The sequence below is a fragment of the Solanum stenotomum genome, chromosome 5 (genome assembly GCF_019186545.1).
Source record: "Solanum stenotomum isolate F172 chromosome 5, ASM1918654v1, whole genome shotgun sequence".
In the NCBI taxonomy this organism is placed as follows: domain Eukaryota; kingdom Viridiplantae; phylum Streptophyta; class Magnoliopsida; order Solanales; family Solanaceae; genus Solanum; species Solanum stenotomum.
This window is the reverse complement of record NC_064286.1, coordinates 5,771,361-5,789,847: the sequence shown is the minus strand read 5'-3', so window position 1 is coordinate 5,789,847 and position 18,487 is coordinate 5,771,361. Positions and strand designations below refer to the sequence as shown.

Sequence of the window (18,487 nt, the reverse complement as noted above, 5' to 3'; positions counted from 1 at the left end):
CTTTTACCTCGAAACTGAAGTTGTTCATCCTTGTATTTGGATATATCGATGATCTTCCTGTCGTAGAGTAAATTAAAGGGATTGAAACACTCAAAAAGAAGTTGCATTTTTCAGCATTTGATAGTACATCACGGAGAGTAACGACTTTTGTATTGACAGGAAGATGAAACACATGAAACCGAAAAAACATCCTCCATAGTAGTCTCGAAAAGTTTTAATGCAAGTGCAACCAAAGGCTCCAGAGTTCACAATTCGTGTGGGGTGGCAGGCAACTTCGTTATAATGACAGCGCTCAGGGGCAAGATCCTCACCTTGAGAGATTTGCTTGACAATCAATTTTGGTCTCTTTATGTGACCAAGGCATAAGATGTTGGATTACTTTAGACTTTTGACTTATCTTTCATTACATCTCTCTAATAATATTCTCCAGGGTCTTTTCTTGCATCAATAAAATAAAAATAATATATATAGATTAACCTACCTGGCTACCTCCATCATCGATGCTTGCAACAACAACATGTTTAATATAGCTTACAAGCTAAGTGAGATTTGGGGAGAGTGAAGTGCGTATACATTGTCATTCTTATCTTATAAAGATAGAGTGGTTGTTTTCAATTTTAAACTCTCGACTCAATTAAAGAATATCAAAACACAAATGTGTAAAACAAATATAATACTTCCTCTGTCCAACAATATTTGTCCACTATTTACTTTGCATACTTCTTAAGAAATTATAAATAGAAGGATAGTTTTACTATATATCACCATTGGAATATAATAAATACGATGTCTTGAAAATTAAAATGTAATAGAGAATGACTATAATTAATAATAAGGGTAAATTATGAACTAAGTGTAAAATTATTTATTGATTTTATAAAGTGGACAAATATTATTGAATATCCCAAAATAGTACAGTGAATAATTATTATTGAACGACGGAAGTATAAAAAACAATCATGTTGAAAACAATGTAAACGAAAATAATATAGCAACAATAAATAATATAATAACTAATGTACACTTACTTCCCATAGGGAGGCTTATAAGTAATTAATTACTCCATATGTCCATAATTACTTGTTCACTTTTAAATTGACACACTTATTAAGAAGTCAATTATTGACATAGTGAATTTACCCTTTTACCCCTATTAATTATGAAGTGAATGGATTAAAAATTTTAAGATTCTCAAGAAATTGTACATTTTTCAAAGTAATTAATTGAGGGTATAATAGATAATTATATTGTCCCTTTTTGATTTGTCAAAATGGACAAGTAATTAGGGACAACTATAAAAAAAAAATGTGAACAAGTAATTAGGTACATAGAGAATATCTATGAACACTTACCAAGGCAAGTGAAAAGATTAGAATGAGAGCAATATTGTTATATTGTTATTGATGTTTAATGTTTTGCTTAATCACTTTGATGCATATAGAATAAGCTTTATAGATAGGTAAAGATATTATGATACTCTCTTCGTTTTAATTTATTTATTTTATTTTATTTAATATAAAAATTAAAAAAGTATTAAAAAACTTTTGAATCCTATGATTTACAACTAAACATATGTAGAATGTATGAAAAAATATGTCATTAGAAAAGTTGGAATTAAATAGTTGCCAATTTTTTTTATTTCTTAAACAAATTAAAAATAAAAATATGACAAAATAAATTGAAACTATGAAAATAATAATAATTATAATTATAATAACACCATATTGCAGGCAACACGCTATTGATGTCAAGATCAACATGAGTCACACTCTATTGATGTCAAGACCAAATAATTAAGGATTTTTGGTTCATCTATAAAAATAGTTTTTTTAAAAAAAATTGAAAATATCATCAATAAAAATAGTTTTTTTTTTATAACTGAAAATATCATCACTAAAAATAGTTTTTTTAAAATTGAAAATATCACTACTGATGAGAGGCTAGAAGCATATACGTTTTCGTCAATTTATCTATATCATGCAAATTGTCGAGAGTATTTTTCAGAATTTCAAATCTCTTCATCAATGTGTCTACTTCATGCAACAAATATATATTTAGTAGTTCAATGTCTATATATGCTTTAAAGGTGCTTTAAAGATTTTTTTCGGTTGATAATTTGATCTCATTCAATAAAAATGTTTTTAATCAAATAATGAAACTTAACATGAATAAAATATTGATAACATCATTAAATATTTATCAGCTATATGATTCTTGTGAGGCTGACTAAATAAATATATCACATAAATTTAGACAGAAAAATATATAAGAATACTTTTAGTATGATTTATTGGCCTCGTGCTAGCATAGGGCTTTGCATCTAGTAGTACCAATATTACTGCTAATCGTTTTCCCTCCAAGGATTATGATTTAATTAGGGATTCAATCAGTGGCTAATCCCTAGCTATGTTTTAGCTTGGGAAGTGCTTAGCCAAATCAAATTTAAATTTTAGCGGAAATTAATACGATCTTGGTGCTCATTTTCTTGTGGTACATCGAGAGGTTCATCATATCGTTTTGACTAGGCACAAAGATTAAGAAAGAAAGAAAGATTTTTGAAACTTATGATATAAAATAAGTCAGAAATTAGTGTGATTATAAATTATTTTATTAAGGATAAAATTGACAATTTAAAGTTAAATTATTACTACTAAATATAGAAATATATCATTCTTTTTTGGACTGAAAAAAAAAGTAAGTTGAGATTTAGGAATAATACTACTATTAAATTCAAGGAAAATTGAATACAACCATCAAGTAATTATTTTTTATTCATGATCCATTTAACATTGGGAGGCACAAAAATAGCAAGAAGACAATCTCACACATAGTACTCTTTATATGCCATAGTATCAATTATGGTACACAGAAACATTTGGCCTTCGCTCGAAATTTTTTTCTTGTTTGAAATCAACGTCATCATTATGATAACTAGATACATTTGGCCTTGGCTCGAAATCTTTTTCTTGTTTGAGATCAACGTTGTCATCATCATGATAACTAGATACATTTTGCCTTGACTCGAAATCCTTTTCTTGTTTCAGACCAACCTCATCATTATGGTAACTAGATACATTAGGAATTGGCTCAAAAGATAATTTGTGACAATCAATTTTCTCTATATGTGGCTGAGGCATAAGATGTTGGATTGCTTTAGGCATTGGCTCATCTTTCATCACATCTCTCCAGTATTCTCCAGGGTCTTTTCTTGCATCAGTGTACTGCCCAAAAGTGGAAAAAAATTGTTTAATCCCAAGCTATATATATGGATTAATTAATTTTTTGTGAGTACATAGTTCATACATGGCATAATATATGAACATACATTAAAAAGTTAGCCTCAAACGGACAAGTAAGTACTCCAATTTTGAGAGTACATGTACATAGATCTAGACATCGCAACTGTCAAATAAACACTCCAACCCATCCTCATTGTGTCTCATAGACACTCGACTTTAATGTGACATGTATATTCTGGAGGTGTCTACATGACCAATATTTTGTAAGTTGGAATGTTCAAAATTAAAATATTTACGTGAAATAATGTCAAATTTGAGTGTTTGTTTATGTATCAGTGGAATTTAAAGAAATTTCAGAAATATATCAATATTCATGTTACATATATAGATGAATGATTCTTGTACGTAGCTTAATTAAGTCTCTAACTAAATGGGCTAAAGCTGCTAGGTAATTTGTAGAAAAATTAATCAAATGTCAATTATGCTAGTTAATTAAAAAGCAAAAATGGATTCTTTTTAATTAGACTTGTAACCATGATGTCCGAAGCCAATTTACGTGCACCTCGATTGATTCTACAAAATATCTATCACCTCCCACTAACAACATATATCAAATAAGTTTATCCACCAAAGATTAAAAACAACTGAGAACACATACCAGGGCAAGTGAAAAGAGCAGGATGAGAGCAATATGTGATTTCATAACTTTAAAAGCTGTTGTAATTGGTGTTTGCTTAATCACTTTGATGCATAGATAAGCTTTATATATAGACAGGCAGGGATATAATAATAATATGATTGTAATTATAATAAAACCATATTATAATACAGTTAAATAACAAGGTTCAATTATAAATTAAAAGTTTGGGGTTCTAAATTTCCTTATAAAAAAGAGAGAGGGGGTTCGAACCCATAACTCTAATGTTAAAAGCATTTCCACGGTCTCTTTCTTAGTAGTAAACCGTCAATTAATTTTATTAGGGGTTCACAAGTTTATATATATATATATATATATATAATTTTTTAGTACAAATACAAGATCTATAGTAAAGGCTAACACAATTGGATTCGTCTGAACCCACGAATTTCCACCTAACTCCGTCAATATTAAATTCAACATGACTCATGCACACCTGTATAGTAGGACCAAAATAATTCATTTGGAACACATATCAAGATTATATGTCTCTATATCATCAATAAAAATATTCTTTTGATTGAAAATATAGTAGAAATAATTATTATTTTAATCCACATAAATAAAACATACCATGTATGGTTGGAGTGTAGTAATCAACTATATTATCATCCAATAGAAATACTAATAGGGCCTCTTTCACACTGTCATAATTAATTATTGTCGACCAAATCTTTTATACCTTATCATAATGGTTTGTCATAAATACATTATTCTAGGCACCATTTGCTCATAAATAATCAATATTTACTGCCCCAAATTCAGAGCAATTGTTAAGTCCAAAAATGATTTAAAATTAATAATTTATATTTATGTTGATTTGAAATTAAAACTTTGTTTGAATATCTAATTTAGATTTTTTTTTAAGTTATACTTTCTTTTTTTTGTAAATATAAAAATTCTACGATTTGTGAAAATTATCAGCTTTTCCAATTAATATTTATATATCTAATCTTACCAAATGAGCAAAATTATAAATCAAAAACAAGGGAGGTATCAGTATATTCTAAGGCGCGTCGTATTAATGAATCTCATATCTCCGTGTTCTTTTATAATAAAATGCTTGTGATTAAATGTTATCATAAATTTTAAAAACACATACAATTTTACAAAGATCATTAGTTAACACTAGTAATAACTAGCTATTTTTAACTATATTCCTTCCACTTGGTATAAATAATCTCTTCCACAAGCTTGACGACAAACCAAAAGTGATCATAAAACCGTCGTTAAACTTGTCTTTTTTATTATTATTAAAATAGAGAGATTCATATATTTCACGTGTAATAATACAATTTTTTTTTCTTTTCTTGCAACATCTTATGTCAATAATAAATTGATATAGTTCAACAAGCAAATGTAGGTTCTTAGTTTATATAGTTGTAAAATATTTTTACTGAACAAAATAAGGCGTTCATCTTCTCACCTTCTCTCAAATGAAAGCCCCCTATTATGGAAAAACTACTTAACTACACATACATCACTACCATATATACTATAGTACTTTTAGTTTAAAATAATTACATATACTATCACTTTTAATATTTATACTATATATTTTAAAAGATTTAATCAGATACACAAATTCCTTAAATATGATATTGAATAATTATCTTAAATTTAAACTCCTTAATTAATGGTCCATCGAATTTCCCCCTCCCAAACGTCCACCAACCCTCTTTCCTTCTCCCTCTTTCTTCCATCTGTTGTTGCCCCCCACCCCCACTCATTCCTCTTTCTTCTCCCTCTTTCTCACATCTGGCATTGCCCCCATCCCTACCCATTCCTCTTTCTTACATCTGACATTGCCCCGACCCCCACCCAACCATCTTTCTTCCTTCATCTTCTCGCTCTTTCTTCTTTTATTCTCTCGATACATGTTTGCATATTCAAATCAGCATAATGCATGTAGGTTTGTTTCTATTGTTTTATTATTTTTATTTATCTTAGTTTTATATCTGAGTTAAAGTTCATAATGTTTTGAAGTTCAATTTTTAAAAAACTTTTACAATTAGGTTTTATATTTTTTAATTTTATTATTTCTCAAACACTTAAGTGACTGACCATTCTCGAAATCGTATGATTCTTGTTAAATGTACTATGCATTAACAATATTATACTAAATTAAACAACTTTTATTTGTTTATTTTCACTTATGAATTTCTCATTGCAGGGACTGACTCTTCATCCGCCAAGATTCAACCCGAGAATAGATTAAATATAGGAACAACCCAATCAAAATGGAAGAATTACGCAAAGCTTTAATTAACAGAACAAATATATCATTAGATACACATCAAGTGCAACAATGTTGAATACATATCAACTGTATATATATCTAGTTAAGACTTCGTGTGTCTAAGTTAAAATTATATGTCTCTATGAGAAAAAAATTCAAATGCTAAAAAGGAAATAATTTTAAATTTTTTAACTTTTTTTTTGGATAAATGATAAGACAAATACTCTACACTCGTGATTTATTCCTACATTCATGTGTTTCAATTACATTCCATATTTAGATATACATAATTATATGTATACGCTTACTATGTATCTGAGATACATGTTTTTGAATATAATGTATGATACATATAAAAGATACACGAAATTAAAATTAGATCATATAAATAGATACATGAAATTAATATTAGGTCATATAAATAGAAACATGAAACTAAAATACTTTACACATATAATAAATACACGAAATTAATACTAAATACTTTTATGATACATATGAATGTACTTGTATGATACTCATGTATCTAAATGTTTCGTTTGTATCCAATAGATACATCAAATAATTGTATTTATTATTTTAAGAGTAATAAAATGAAATTAATCAAATTAAATGACCAATACATGTTTTTGTCTTTTATTAATAATATTAATGGATTTATTATTTCAAAGAATAATAAAATAAAATTAATTAAACATATATACAATACTCCTTGATTTCCGTCTTATATTAAGGGATTTGATAATTTAAATTTCTAAAATTAAAAATCCATCGATTCTGAAAATCCTCAATTACTTTCTAATTAAGGAAATCAGTTACAACCAATTAATTTAAACAAATAAAATATGTATCTCGATTTTAAAATTCGGCAAATACATGTATCTCACAGATTCAAACTCGTGTATCCTAAGCATGAAATATGGTAGAAGAAGTAATATTTGAAACTATCGGGAATCTTAGTAATTAGGATCTAAACTAGTGGGATTTATGTAGTTTGCTCTATTATTATTTCTACTAAATATATAAAAAGACGATTGAACATTCATACATAAAATTGTGAACAAAATCAATGTTAAAAAATAGGCAAAAGTTCGAAGGAGTAAGAAAAATGCACTAATACTACAAACATAAAGGACTATTAATACTCCACGTGAAAACACTAGGATTATTTTAGGCTTTTTTCTCTTTTCAAATTTGTTTAATTGCACGTCATTCTAAAACAATGACATCAAATTGTTTATTTTGTGCATTTGGTACAAATTGGTCTTATGGTCTAGTGGTTAGGACATTGGACTCTGAATCCAGTAACCCGAGTTCAAATCTCGGTAGGACCTATTCATTTTTATTACTATTATTATTATTGATTTGACGTAAACAATTAATGCAGATACATATTTACAAGAAAGATACCGATCTATATCAAATTCTCTTTTTTTGTGCTTTCTTTTGAGGTAAATTTAAAGAAACAAAATCTACGTCAATCTCTTTAAGCATTACTTTTTAACAAATTTACCTATTAATGCATATATATGACACAAAAATGAACTCAAATTACTGATGAAGAAGTTTATCTTGACTGATCATAGATGCACTTCTAATTATTGTTATTCCGAAGCTAGTTTGACTTATATCATCACTTCAGATCTTTGAGAGGATAGATGATGATAATCAAACGTAATAAATATTACACGTGTAAGCTAAATTTGATTACACTCTAACTTCCATGTGTCAACTTCGTATATGTCTAAATGTCAAACCTGTATTTTGACTCATCAAATAACTACAAAATTAAAGTTTTAAGAATTACAAAAACTCTAAAAACCTATTTTTTTTCAAACTTTAAATTCAATATTTCAAGTTTGAAGCTAGAAAGGGCAACTTTTACATATTTTCAAACATAAAAATTATATTTGTATGGTATAACTATAGTTTGTATAATTACGCTCCATAACAAATTTTATGTTTTCTATGGAGCTTTTGATTTGTATAATTCGCTACAAACATCCAATTTTATACAAATTGTTCAATTTTGTATAAATTCATTTATATATTGTAATTTGTATAATAAGATTTGTATTTATATAATTATAAGTGTATAGGACGAAAATATATGTATTTGTATTTGTATATACACTTTTCTCTCGTTTTATACAAACACAAACACATTTTATACATAAATGTATAAAATGACAAATTGTATACCGAATCAGATGACCAAAAAGGGGGATGTTTGCTGCGAATTACAATTAAAATAAACTATGGCTATAACATTTAATTTGAATTAATAGATTGTTATTTCATACAATTTTCCCTAGGTTTATTAGTTTCAGTTTCGCATCCGGAAATTTTTGGGTTCACTGAAGGCATCTTTCCAATCCAAGTGGCAATGCGCCAAGAGCTTTGAAAATTATGTCCGTGTAAGTTCTTGATTATGGGTGTGAAGCGCGCCACATTCATGGCTAAGAGGTTGCAAGCCTCCTTTTCATACTCGAGCTACTTTGTCGCTCTTCCAGAATTGAAGGTGATCTAGCATAATAGATTTCCTTTTCAACCAATTGAGTCGAACTACAAGCAGCCTGATTCCCTAAGTTGGGGGGGGGGGATATGTAGGCAGAATCAGTGTTGAAACTCAGTTGTATTCCATTATTTGCTCTTAAATCTTATTCTCGAGCATGCTGATCTCTTCATAATTCGATATCGAGATGACTTTTGCATTATTTCAAATTGTGCGTCAAATCAAGTGTATCGAACTACAAGTGGCCTAAATTCTCATATAACCTGAGATATGTAGGAAATCCATTTCCGGGGTTCAGTCATAATTCCTAAAATCCGTACCAAATCCCTCTCCTAAAGGATGAAGATGTGGTCGGTCAAAATTGAATTTGTCAATTTCATTTTCCTCGAATTTCTTGCATCAATCCAAGTAAAATAAGGGACAGTTGTTGACACCTAATTTTGACCCTCCACGATAAGAATTAATTTGCAAGCCCTTAATTCCAAACGATTTGAAATAGCTAATTTTATAAAAATTCAAAATATGTTCAAGATATTTTAAGAATTTTATTCACTTTTATAATATTTTAAATAATAAATATGTTTTATATTGTTACGTATGTAGCTAATATATTTTATAAATACTTGAAAACTATCTTGAAAAAAGATTTCATTATTATTATTATTATTATTTTAACGTTAAACGCTTTATTAATCTAATTTAGTTTGAATTATAGTTATGTTGTTGAATTAGTTATTTTTATTAGGTTAATTATTTTATTCCGTTAAGATTAAGAAGCTCGCCAATTAATTTTTTGTTGATTCGCCTTATTTAGTTTTTTAGCCGAATTACCAACTAACTTCATTTCGGTTAAAAATATTGATTCAATTTGGCTATGTTTGAATTAATTGCAAGACCGAGAGGGTGGGCCATTTTCGAGCAGCCCATTTCAATACATCAGCAGCAGCAAACCCGGCCCACTCCCTTTTCCTTCACAAAAATTACCCAACATTATAATACCCACCCACATACAGCGATCCCAAATACAACCAGACGACCCTACGTCTTCTTCTTCATCGCGAAGAAGCCCAGAAAATCGAAACCCATCCCAGCAGCCCAGCGTTCCAGCGGACTGACCCGAATCCAGTGGCTAACGTGAACTAGACGAAAGCTACACATCGTCTAATTTGTTTTCGTCGTCTTCTCCTTTTGCTTTGCCAGTGAGATCGTACAGTAGGCAGAGGCACGCGATCTCCCCATTCCCTTTTCGGAATGGGGTTGAAGAGCTCGGAAAAGGGTGTTTCCCTATTTTGGTGTAAGTTTTTTGAGGATTTGAATTTCGAATTGGGCCCTCTCCATCCGGATTTTCNCCCCCCCCCCCCCTCCCCCAAATTCTACCCTAAAAAATCCCCTATATATTTTTCCTCTCAGTCACTGTTGAAGGGGGATTATTTTTTTTTTGGGGGAGTTAGAGAAAAATTGGAAAAAGATTAGAATCTCTGTTGATATACAGACATAGAGGGAAAATCATATAAAAAATATAGATACATAAGAGACACAAAAAATAGCAAGGAGGACCTCTTTTCGATCCATTTCGTTGTTACTCGCTTCGCTTGTTTATCGGGATTTTTTGAGGTCTAAGATTGTGGTGGTAGAAGCTCGATATCTTTGGCTCGTTCGATCTCCGTTTCGCTGCCCAGGAAGAGGTGAGAATCTCGCCCTTATTTCGATTATGGCCTTCTTCCTTCTCGACCTTTGTATGTCTATTTTGATCTCTCAAGTAGTTTTCTCGTTTAGATGTCGATCGTTGTTTGGGAAACGACTCGTGTCTCTTAGATTATCGCTTGAATATAGGCCGAATATTGACGCTACTCTCTTTAAAAATGCTAGATATGTTCATGTTGTCTTGCTCAGAAACAGTTTAACGCATTGTTCTCCATGTTGAGCGTTTGAGTGCTCTGTTTACTCTTAGCTCTCGAGTTGTTTTAATGTTGCAGTCTGTCTGCTTTCTTTCGGCTTGAGTCTTTCTTTGGTTGTCTGTTAGGTTATGATAAGCCGATTATCTCTAGTTTTTTTTTTTAATCTATTTGAAGAATGCAAAGTGTGTTTGTATTGCTAGCCTTGAGTCTCACCATATGATCCTGAAGCATTTTTTTTAGCTTTGTTTGGCTCGTCATGATACTTTCTCAGTTTGTCTCTAGGTGTTGAAGCGTGACTGTTTCTTCCTTCATCTCTTACGTGGAGTTGTAAAAAATGTTGAAGTCCCTTTTTTTTATTCATGTCGGTGAATTCTTGTCTTACTTTATTAATATTGTTCTTGGTGATTTGTGCATGAACAAAGCTTTTAACTTCATTTTAGTATTACATAAATCTGTTTTCCACTTTCTTAATCGTTACCATATGCATATTTCCTTATTATTTGGAGTTCATTGTTGCCAATATTGGTTTTTTGTTCAAATTCTTGGTCTTTACTATTTTTGTGTCATTCCCCAAAGTTGTTCAATATGCATATAGTCATCCTTTCTCTTTCAGTAAAAAGTAGTCAAATTCATACTTCCATGCTTTAATTTTGTGCAATATTTGTCATATGTGGGTCCTGTTACTTTTTATTTTTTTTATTTAATATAATAGTTTGGTGGAATCTTCTTCTTCTAATATGTTTAAAATTTAGTATAGTAAGTGGCAGTATATTGGTTCTACATGTTTTCCTCTATATAATGCATGTGATCTGGTCCTTTGTTACATTTATGGAATCCCATCTCATGTTTTAAATATTACAAGTGGTATTGTTTGGATAAGCATAGAGTAGTCGGTGATTTTTAAGTGATATGTTGGAATCCATTATTATTTGTTTTGCTTAGAATTCTAGTTTTAGATCAATGATGTGAGTTAATTCGGCTAAAAAATGGTTTTTTTTTAGTGTTTCACTTTGTTATGATGCTACTGCCTAGTAATTTTTATTTTTATTTTTGTTGTTGTTTATTTGTGCTTATAATTGCTCCATATTTCACCATTTTATACACCTATGTTAGCTTAAGCTTGGATAAGACTTTTTTCGTGTTCAATATATATATATTTATCAGCATGAAATTAATTTTATTAGCTTAGTTTCTTTGCTTCCCAAATCCTTCTTTGTCTAACCGTCTAGCATGATCTGTTTGATCAAGTATTTACTTTTCTTTAGCTAAGGATCGCGTCTAGAATAGTATGTAGTGTTTAGTTAAATTACTGCTAGTTGTTTGTTATTGATAAGTTGTATTTCTTTGATGCAGTTATTATTTAATGATTGGTTCAAACATATTATTGTTGGTTACTAATTCTTGTTCTCTTTGTCCATTGTATGTGAAATCTGTCCGGGTCCTCGCGGACTCTATTCTTGCATTTTTCTTGGGGCCACGGAGGCTCATATTCCATTTTTATCCGAGTCAGCCAGCCTATTAAGAATCAATGAACAGGTCTCGGAAGAACATGCAATATAGCTTGGAGAGTCGAAAATAGGACCAAAGGCCCACCCTTTATTTCAAAATTGTATTTTGTTGTTTTGGGTCTAAGCCCTTGTCATTTTATCTTGTTAGAAGTCTAGGACAGGTGAAAGAATTGGGCCAAAGGCCCACATATAAAAAATATATTTCTTTTTATGTTAGGTTAGGATAGGTACTCAAATGGGTCAAAGGCCCAAAATGAAAATGGGTCCAAGTATTGATCCAGATTGACAGAAAAACCAAACTTGGGCCCAACCCTCTTTCCCTCTTTACTTTACTGTGTTTGTTTTGCTTGTTAGTATTTGTCGTTAATCTTAGGGTCGAAAAGTTCAAATCCCCAAAAGGTGCTCATTTCATTTTAACAATTTAACTAAATCGATCATCTTTCAAAAGACTTAAAAGAATAAATTTTTGAGAAGTATCTCATTTAGATCATAGATCAATATTTCCCTTTTCCCCTTTTAAACCGTCTCAACTATAAAATAGTTCAATTATGTTATTCAAATTAAGTTAAAGTATTTTTAGCCAAAAAATTAATAGCCGGATAACCGCGTATTAGTGGGCATTTCGGGTACTTTTAAACCCTTCCCGAAATGTTAATAAGAACCCCGAACCCCCTTAAATAATTTTCAATTGATTTCCTGTTTTAATCTTTTGGAGAAAAAAAATCAGTTTTCTTAATTTCCCTTCAAAAATTAAATAGCGACTCTTAAACCAGTCTATGATATATTTTTAAATAAAACAATAGTTTGTTATTTCATACAATTTTCCTATAAATAATGAACCTATTCAACAATCACACAAATTTTGAAATAATCTCCAAATATTATTTCATACTAATTTTTCCATGTGTTTTTTTTATATCAAATTCTGAGGAAAAACAACATTGAACACCCGGAAAATAAGCAGCTTGAGCCTAAATAAAACAAAGAAAAAAATAATTTCAAAAAATTGACTTTCATTTCTCTTTTTCTCTCTTTTGGAAACAAAAGAGAAAAAAAAATTCAAAGCTTGTCCATGGGGATTTTTCTACAACCTATAGAGGTTCAAGAGTTTGCCAAAAATTATATTTTACTAATTTTTTGAGTTTTTTTTTTAATAAGAAAAGAACATTATTTTTCATTAATCTGGTTTTTGGAAATTTGAATGTTCTTTATAATTTTCATCCTCCTCCTCAATTGTTTGAATTTTCTTTATTATTCAGCAAAATCTTGGTTTTTATTTGTCAAAACCAAGAAAGCTGAATTTTTTTTAATTAGAAATTGTTATTTTTATTGGTTGCAAATGCAATCTGGGGAATGTTCTGTTGTGGCTCCTCATTCCCCACCCTGGAAGTTCTCTACATTTGAGGTATTTTTTTTTTTTTATCATTTTTGAAATTTTATATTGCGGGAATCTTAGTAGCTCAGTTGTTTGGTTATCTGGATTTTTTACCTTATTTGTTCATAAATATTCTATTATCCGCCTTGTAATCCCCTTCCTCATTTCTCCTTTAAAAGGAAAAATGACCTTTGTATGTGGTTATAATATTGAAGAATGTGCTATTTTTTCTGCATTTGTTATGTGAAAAAGAAACTATTTGAATTTGTGTTTTCATTATTTCAATATGTTGCATGCTAAGAAACAAAGGTTGAGTGGACATAGTTATCCGATACTTATATTGGTGGAGGGAAGGAAATACTTTGTGAAATTAGTCGAGTTGTGCGTAAGCTGGTCCAAGACCATATCTAGGAATTTTAGTGTGCATTGATAAAAAATATTGAATTATCTAAATATCTCATTTAAAAGCTTAAATTGTTAGATAGAGCATATTGTGTATTTTTTAGGCCAAAGCTTGTGTATTTTTTTTGACAATGGGTGACGATTAGGCTAGCTTATAACCTCGGCCTCTATCTGCTATGTTATCATGTTGAATTGTATTGCCACCTCTAAGACGTAAGTTGTGCTAGAGAGAGCATATACTCTTAGTTATTTAATTATGTGTGGACTTGGAAAACTCCGCGCGATCATGATGTAGCGCAACTTCAATAAGAATAGTTTGTTAAGAACGGAATGTTGGGAATTGTGTGATCACCTTATCTAAAAGCTTAAAATGTAAGATAGAGAACACTATTGAATATTTAATTATATCATCCATGTGTCCTTTTACGTGCGGGCTTGACTCTTTTTCTTAGGCTAATCACATTGATTTTTTTTGTTGTCGATGATGGGTGACTATGAGGCTATCTTGTACCCAAGACGAGATCTGCTTTGTTATCATGTTGAATTGTGTGATCAGTGATCACCTCGTCTAAAAGTTTTAAGTTTTGAGAAATATCTTTTACCTCGAAACTGAAGTTGTTCATCCTTGTATTTGGATATATCGATGATCTTCCTGTCGTAGAGTAAATTAAAGGGATTGAAACACTCAAAAAGAAGTTGCATTTTTCGGCATTTGATAGTACATCACGGAGAGTAACGACTTTTGTATTGACAGGAAGATGAAATGCATGAAACTGAAAAAACATCCTCCATAGTAGTCTCGAAAAGTTTTAATGCAAGTGCAACCAAAGGCTCCAGAGTTCACAATTCGTGTGGGGTGGCAGGCAACTTCATTATAATGACAGCGCTCAGGAGCAAGATCCTCACCTTGAGAGATTTGCTTGACTTATCGCCGTGTTTTGGCTCTGCATCCCTAAATGAGGTATTGTTCTGTCACTTTTGATGCAATTCGCAGTTTTCTTGTAGTGTTCAGATAAGAAAAATGACAAGTCTTTTAAACTCCTCTTATATATGAGTAATTTTCGACAGCTGCTGATATTAACACTGAAGGATCTGCATAAAATGTATCCTTCCGTCAACACGAATGTTCCATTGTCAAGTATTGATGGAGCAGGAATGGATCAGGTTACCTATTTACTCACTGAATTGTGTACTTTACACTTAAAACAGTTTTCGTATAGCAGATCGTATCTTTGATCACAAAATTGTCATGTTTATATTAGGCACTACAATGCTTTTGTGATACTTTGAAATCAATCGGGACAATATGGACGGGTGATGATGAATTCATAATGAAATTGGACGAGGAGTACAGTAATCTCCACAACGATCTAAGACGTTATGGTACGTCTTAATGTTATGTAGACGTTGTTTATTTACCTCTTTGCTCTGAGTAAATTGTGTTATTGTTTCATTTGATAGCTAGGTTGAGTTGGTAGATATGACGTGTTTTATTTACTTAATTATATCTTCAACGATTACTCTTCAGGATTGGTATTGCTTGACGAGATGATCAAACTAGCCACTGAAAGGGTGTTTGATATGATGGACGAGGATGACCAGACGAGAGATGAAAGTCCTTCATCCGATGCATTTGGGAGGGCTCTTCCGGAGTCTCATTCGGACAACGAGTCTTCCCTCTCAAGCCCTCCACCTACCCCAACTTCAGTCCTCTCCTCAGCAATTAGTGCTTCACTGAAGAGTGAACTCAAGGCTAAAGAAACTGAGAAGTTGAATCCTATCGATGTAAAACGCCTCTATTTCGACTTGCTCCCTTATGCAATAGATCAAGATCCAAATTGTGTTGTACAGCTAGCAACCAACTTCAGTGAGCAAAAATCAGAAATACAAGTAAAGGTTGGTTCTGAAGTGAAAGCAGGGGATGCTTATGAATTTGGCCAAGATTTCGAAATGTTGGACTCAGCAGATATTCTACTAACTGATATGGATAATGTATCAGAAAACGGAGGAACTTGTCGGACTGGTTCTACAAATAATCAGCTATTGCCAAGTCGTGTCTCGTTAGACGTGGTTTTACCTCCATCTACACTCCCCCAGTTGAGATCAAATGTCGAAGAACGAGCTGCAGCTCCACTAGCACCATTCACATTATCTTCAAATGTCATAAAGTCACCATCTTTGACATCAAGAAACATAGTTACACCTCCGTCTCCGCCCCCACTACCACCACATCCTATGATGGTGCCTCCACCACCTCCATTGCCACCTAAGACCACAACCAATATAATAACACTTCCACCTCCACCCCCTCCCATGACATCCGGAAATGTAATAGCACCTCCATCTCAGCCTCCGCCTCCACCACCTCCATCGCCACCTAAGACAACAACACATATAATAACACTTCCACCTCCACCGCCGCCGCCTCTCCTGACATCCAGAAATGTAATATCACCTCCACCTCCACCTCCCATTGGACCAAAGGGTATGACACCTCCACCACCACCGATGGCTTCAAATGGAGCAGTGCCAGCACCACCTCCACCCATGCCAAAGGGAAAAGGACCGGCACCTCCACCACCAATAGGTTTTATAGGTGTGTTACGAGTCAAGAGAGCAGCCACTAAATTGAAAAGATCAACTCAAATGGGTAATCTTTATCGACTTCTCAAGCTCCAAGTTGAAGGCTCTAGTTTAGATAGTACATCACATCACAAAATGGGAAAAGTTGGTGCCTCAGCAGGAGGTAAACAGGGAATGGCTGATGCATTAGCAGAGATGACAAAGAGGTAATCTTGTTTAAAATCTTCACTCATTATTTCGTGGAATTTCGCATTTTTCAGGAGTTTGAGTTATATTTTAAAATGTGCAATGTTTGTATCAGGTCAGCATATTTCCATCAAATTGAAGAGGATGTTAAAAATTACGCGAAAACAATCAAGGAGATAAACACAGCCATTACTTCTTTTAAAACATCAGACATGTCCGAGCTCATTAAGTTCCACGGATATGTAGAATCTCACCTTGAGAAATTAACCGATGAATCTCAGGTTCGTATATAGTCCCTCCGTTTCAATTTGTTTGTCTGGTTTTTGACTTGACATTGAGTTTCAAAAAGTAAAGAAAACTTTTAAACATTGTGTCCTAAACATAAGATATGTAGAATGTACCAAAATGCCCTTTTTTCGTGGTCTTAAACATGTCACGTAGAAAATTAGAATTAAAGAAAGTGACATTCTTTCTGAAACGGACTAAAAAGGAAAGTAAGACAAACAAATTGAAACAGAGGAAGTATCTATCTACTTAGCTCATATTTCTTCCGTTATTCCCATATGACGATGTTGGCCTCAACCTTTCTTGCTACAGGTGCTAGCAAGATTTGAAGATTTTCCTACGAAAAAGTTGGAAGAACTCAGAATGGGATCAGCATTATATTCCAAGTTAGACACAATAGCCACTACTCTACGAAATTGGTCGATAGTCTCCCCTGTTGGCGAACACCTTGACAAAGCTGAGAGTTACTTTAACAAGGTACAAATTACTAAAGTCCCTACTCTCATATAATAGTAGCTCTAACAAATAATTCTGTCGCGTAGATCAAAGTAGAAATTGACACATTGGAACGAACAAAAGACGAAGAGGCCAAGAAATTTATAAGCCATAACATTCATTTTGATTTCGGCATCCTCATTCGTATCAAAGAACTAATGATAGATGTTTCCTCAAACTGCATGGAACTTGCCATGAAGGTTAGTACAATGTAGCTAGCTAGTAATATGTCGTATGCAGTATAATTTCTAGTGAAAATAACCGATCCATGATGATCTAGTGAACCTTTTTTTATAGTTACTTGTATGTTGAATCAGGAGAGTAGAGAAGCAAAGACAAAGGAAAACAGAAGAGGTGGATCGAAAAATGGATCACGTAAACTGTTATGGAAGGCCTTCCAGTTCGCGTTCAGAGTCTATAGTTTCGCTGGTGGACAAGATGATCGCGCTGACAAGTTGACAAGGGTAACAGTTAGCTCAAGAAATACAAAGAGATCCTAACCAATAGACATATCGTTATACTCAGAAGGCGGATGCATATGGAGCTTTCAAACAATGGGTATGACAATTGAACTCAATATTCTCGACATATGGAATTTAGATTTTTAAAAAGAAGTAATATATTTTTTAAACGCATAATTTTAGAAGTACAATGAGTTCAGTGCTTAAAATATCTCAAAGGGTGAACCTATCAAGTTTAAATCTTGAATCTGCTTCTTCTGGTTCTACCATTTCTTAATAGTAATGTCAATGATGTTGGCGATATGAAGTCATCATGTAGATGCATTTCGGAAAATTTTTGTAGCATGTTCGTAGAACTATATTGTCTATTCTTTTATAAAATAAAAGCATAAGAGAGACTTGTAACTTCAACATTTGCCTAATTTAGAGTTGTATAATGTCTCACCCTTCTTTCTTTATAGCTAGATGAAATGCATCTAAGGTACATCAATAAGTAGGTATGAGAGGATTAAAGTCGAATCCTCAAGGACAAATGATTGATTTACCTATGCAAAAATAGATAAAGCCGTTCGATGTATCATAATACTTATGAGTTACGTGTCAA

The 18,487-nt window shown here is 31.9% G+C and overlaps 2 protein-coding genes and 1 non-coding gene across 3 annotated transcripts in view; 2 read left to right on the top strand and 1 right to left on the bottom strand.

Annotated features, from left to right (window-relative positions):
• Positions 1 to 3,973, bottom strand: part of LOC125866036 (organ-specific protein S2-like) — a 51,188-nt gene extending 47,215 nt beyond the window's left edge. Inside the window, exon 1 of the mRNA XM_049546321.1 lies at positions 3,898 to 3,973. Within this exon, the coding sequence (XP_049402278.1) occupies positions 3,898 to 3,942 (45 nt within the window). The 5' untranslated portion in view covers positions 3,943 to 3,973. The remainder of the gene's footprint in view (positions 1 to 3,897) is intronic.
• Positions 3,974 to 7,437: 3,464 nt separating this feature from the next.
• TRNAQ-CUG (transfer RNA glutamine (anticodon CUG)) lies at positions 7,438 to 7,509 on the top strand. The gene has a single exon. It is a non-coding gene; the product is annotated as a tRNA-Gln (tRNA).
• Positions 7,510 to 13,282: 5,773 nt separating this feature from the next.
• Positions 13,283 to 18,007, top strand: LOC125866035 (uncharacterized). The gene is made up of 9 exons (XM_049546318.1): positions 13,283 to 13,501; positions 14,628 to 14,834; positions 14,942 to 15,037; positions 15,136 to 15,256; positions 15,402 to 16,662; positions 16,758 to 16,923; positions 17,240 to 17,404; positions 17,470 to 17,622; positions 17,740 to 18,007. The coding sequence occupies exons 1-9, from the start codon at positions 13,298 to 13,300 to the stop codon at positions 17,920 to 17,922; spliced, it is 2,556 nt and encodes an 851-aa protein (XP_049402275.1). The 5' UTR covers positions 13,283 to 13,297; the 3' UTR covers positions 17,923 to 18,007.
• Positions 18,008 to 18,487: the final 480 nt, after the last annotated feature.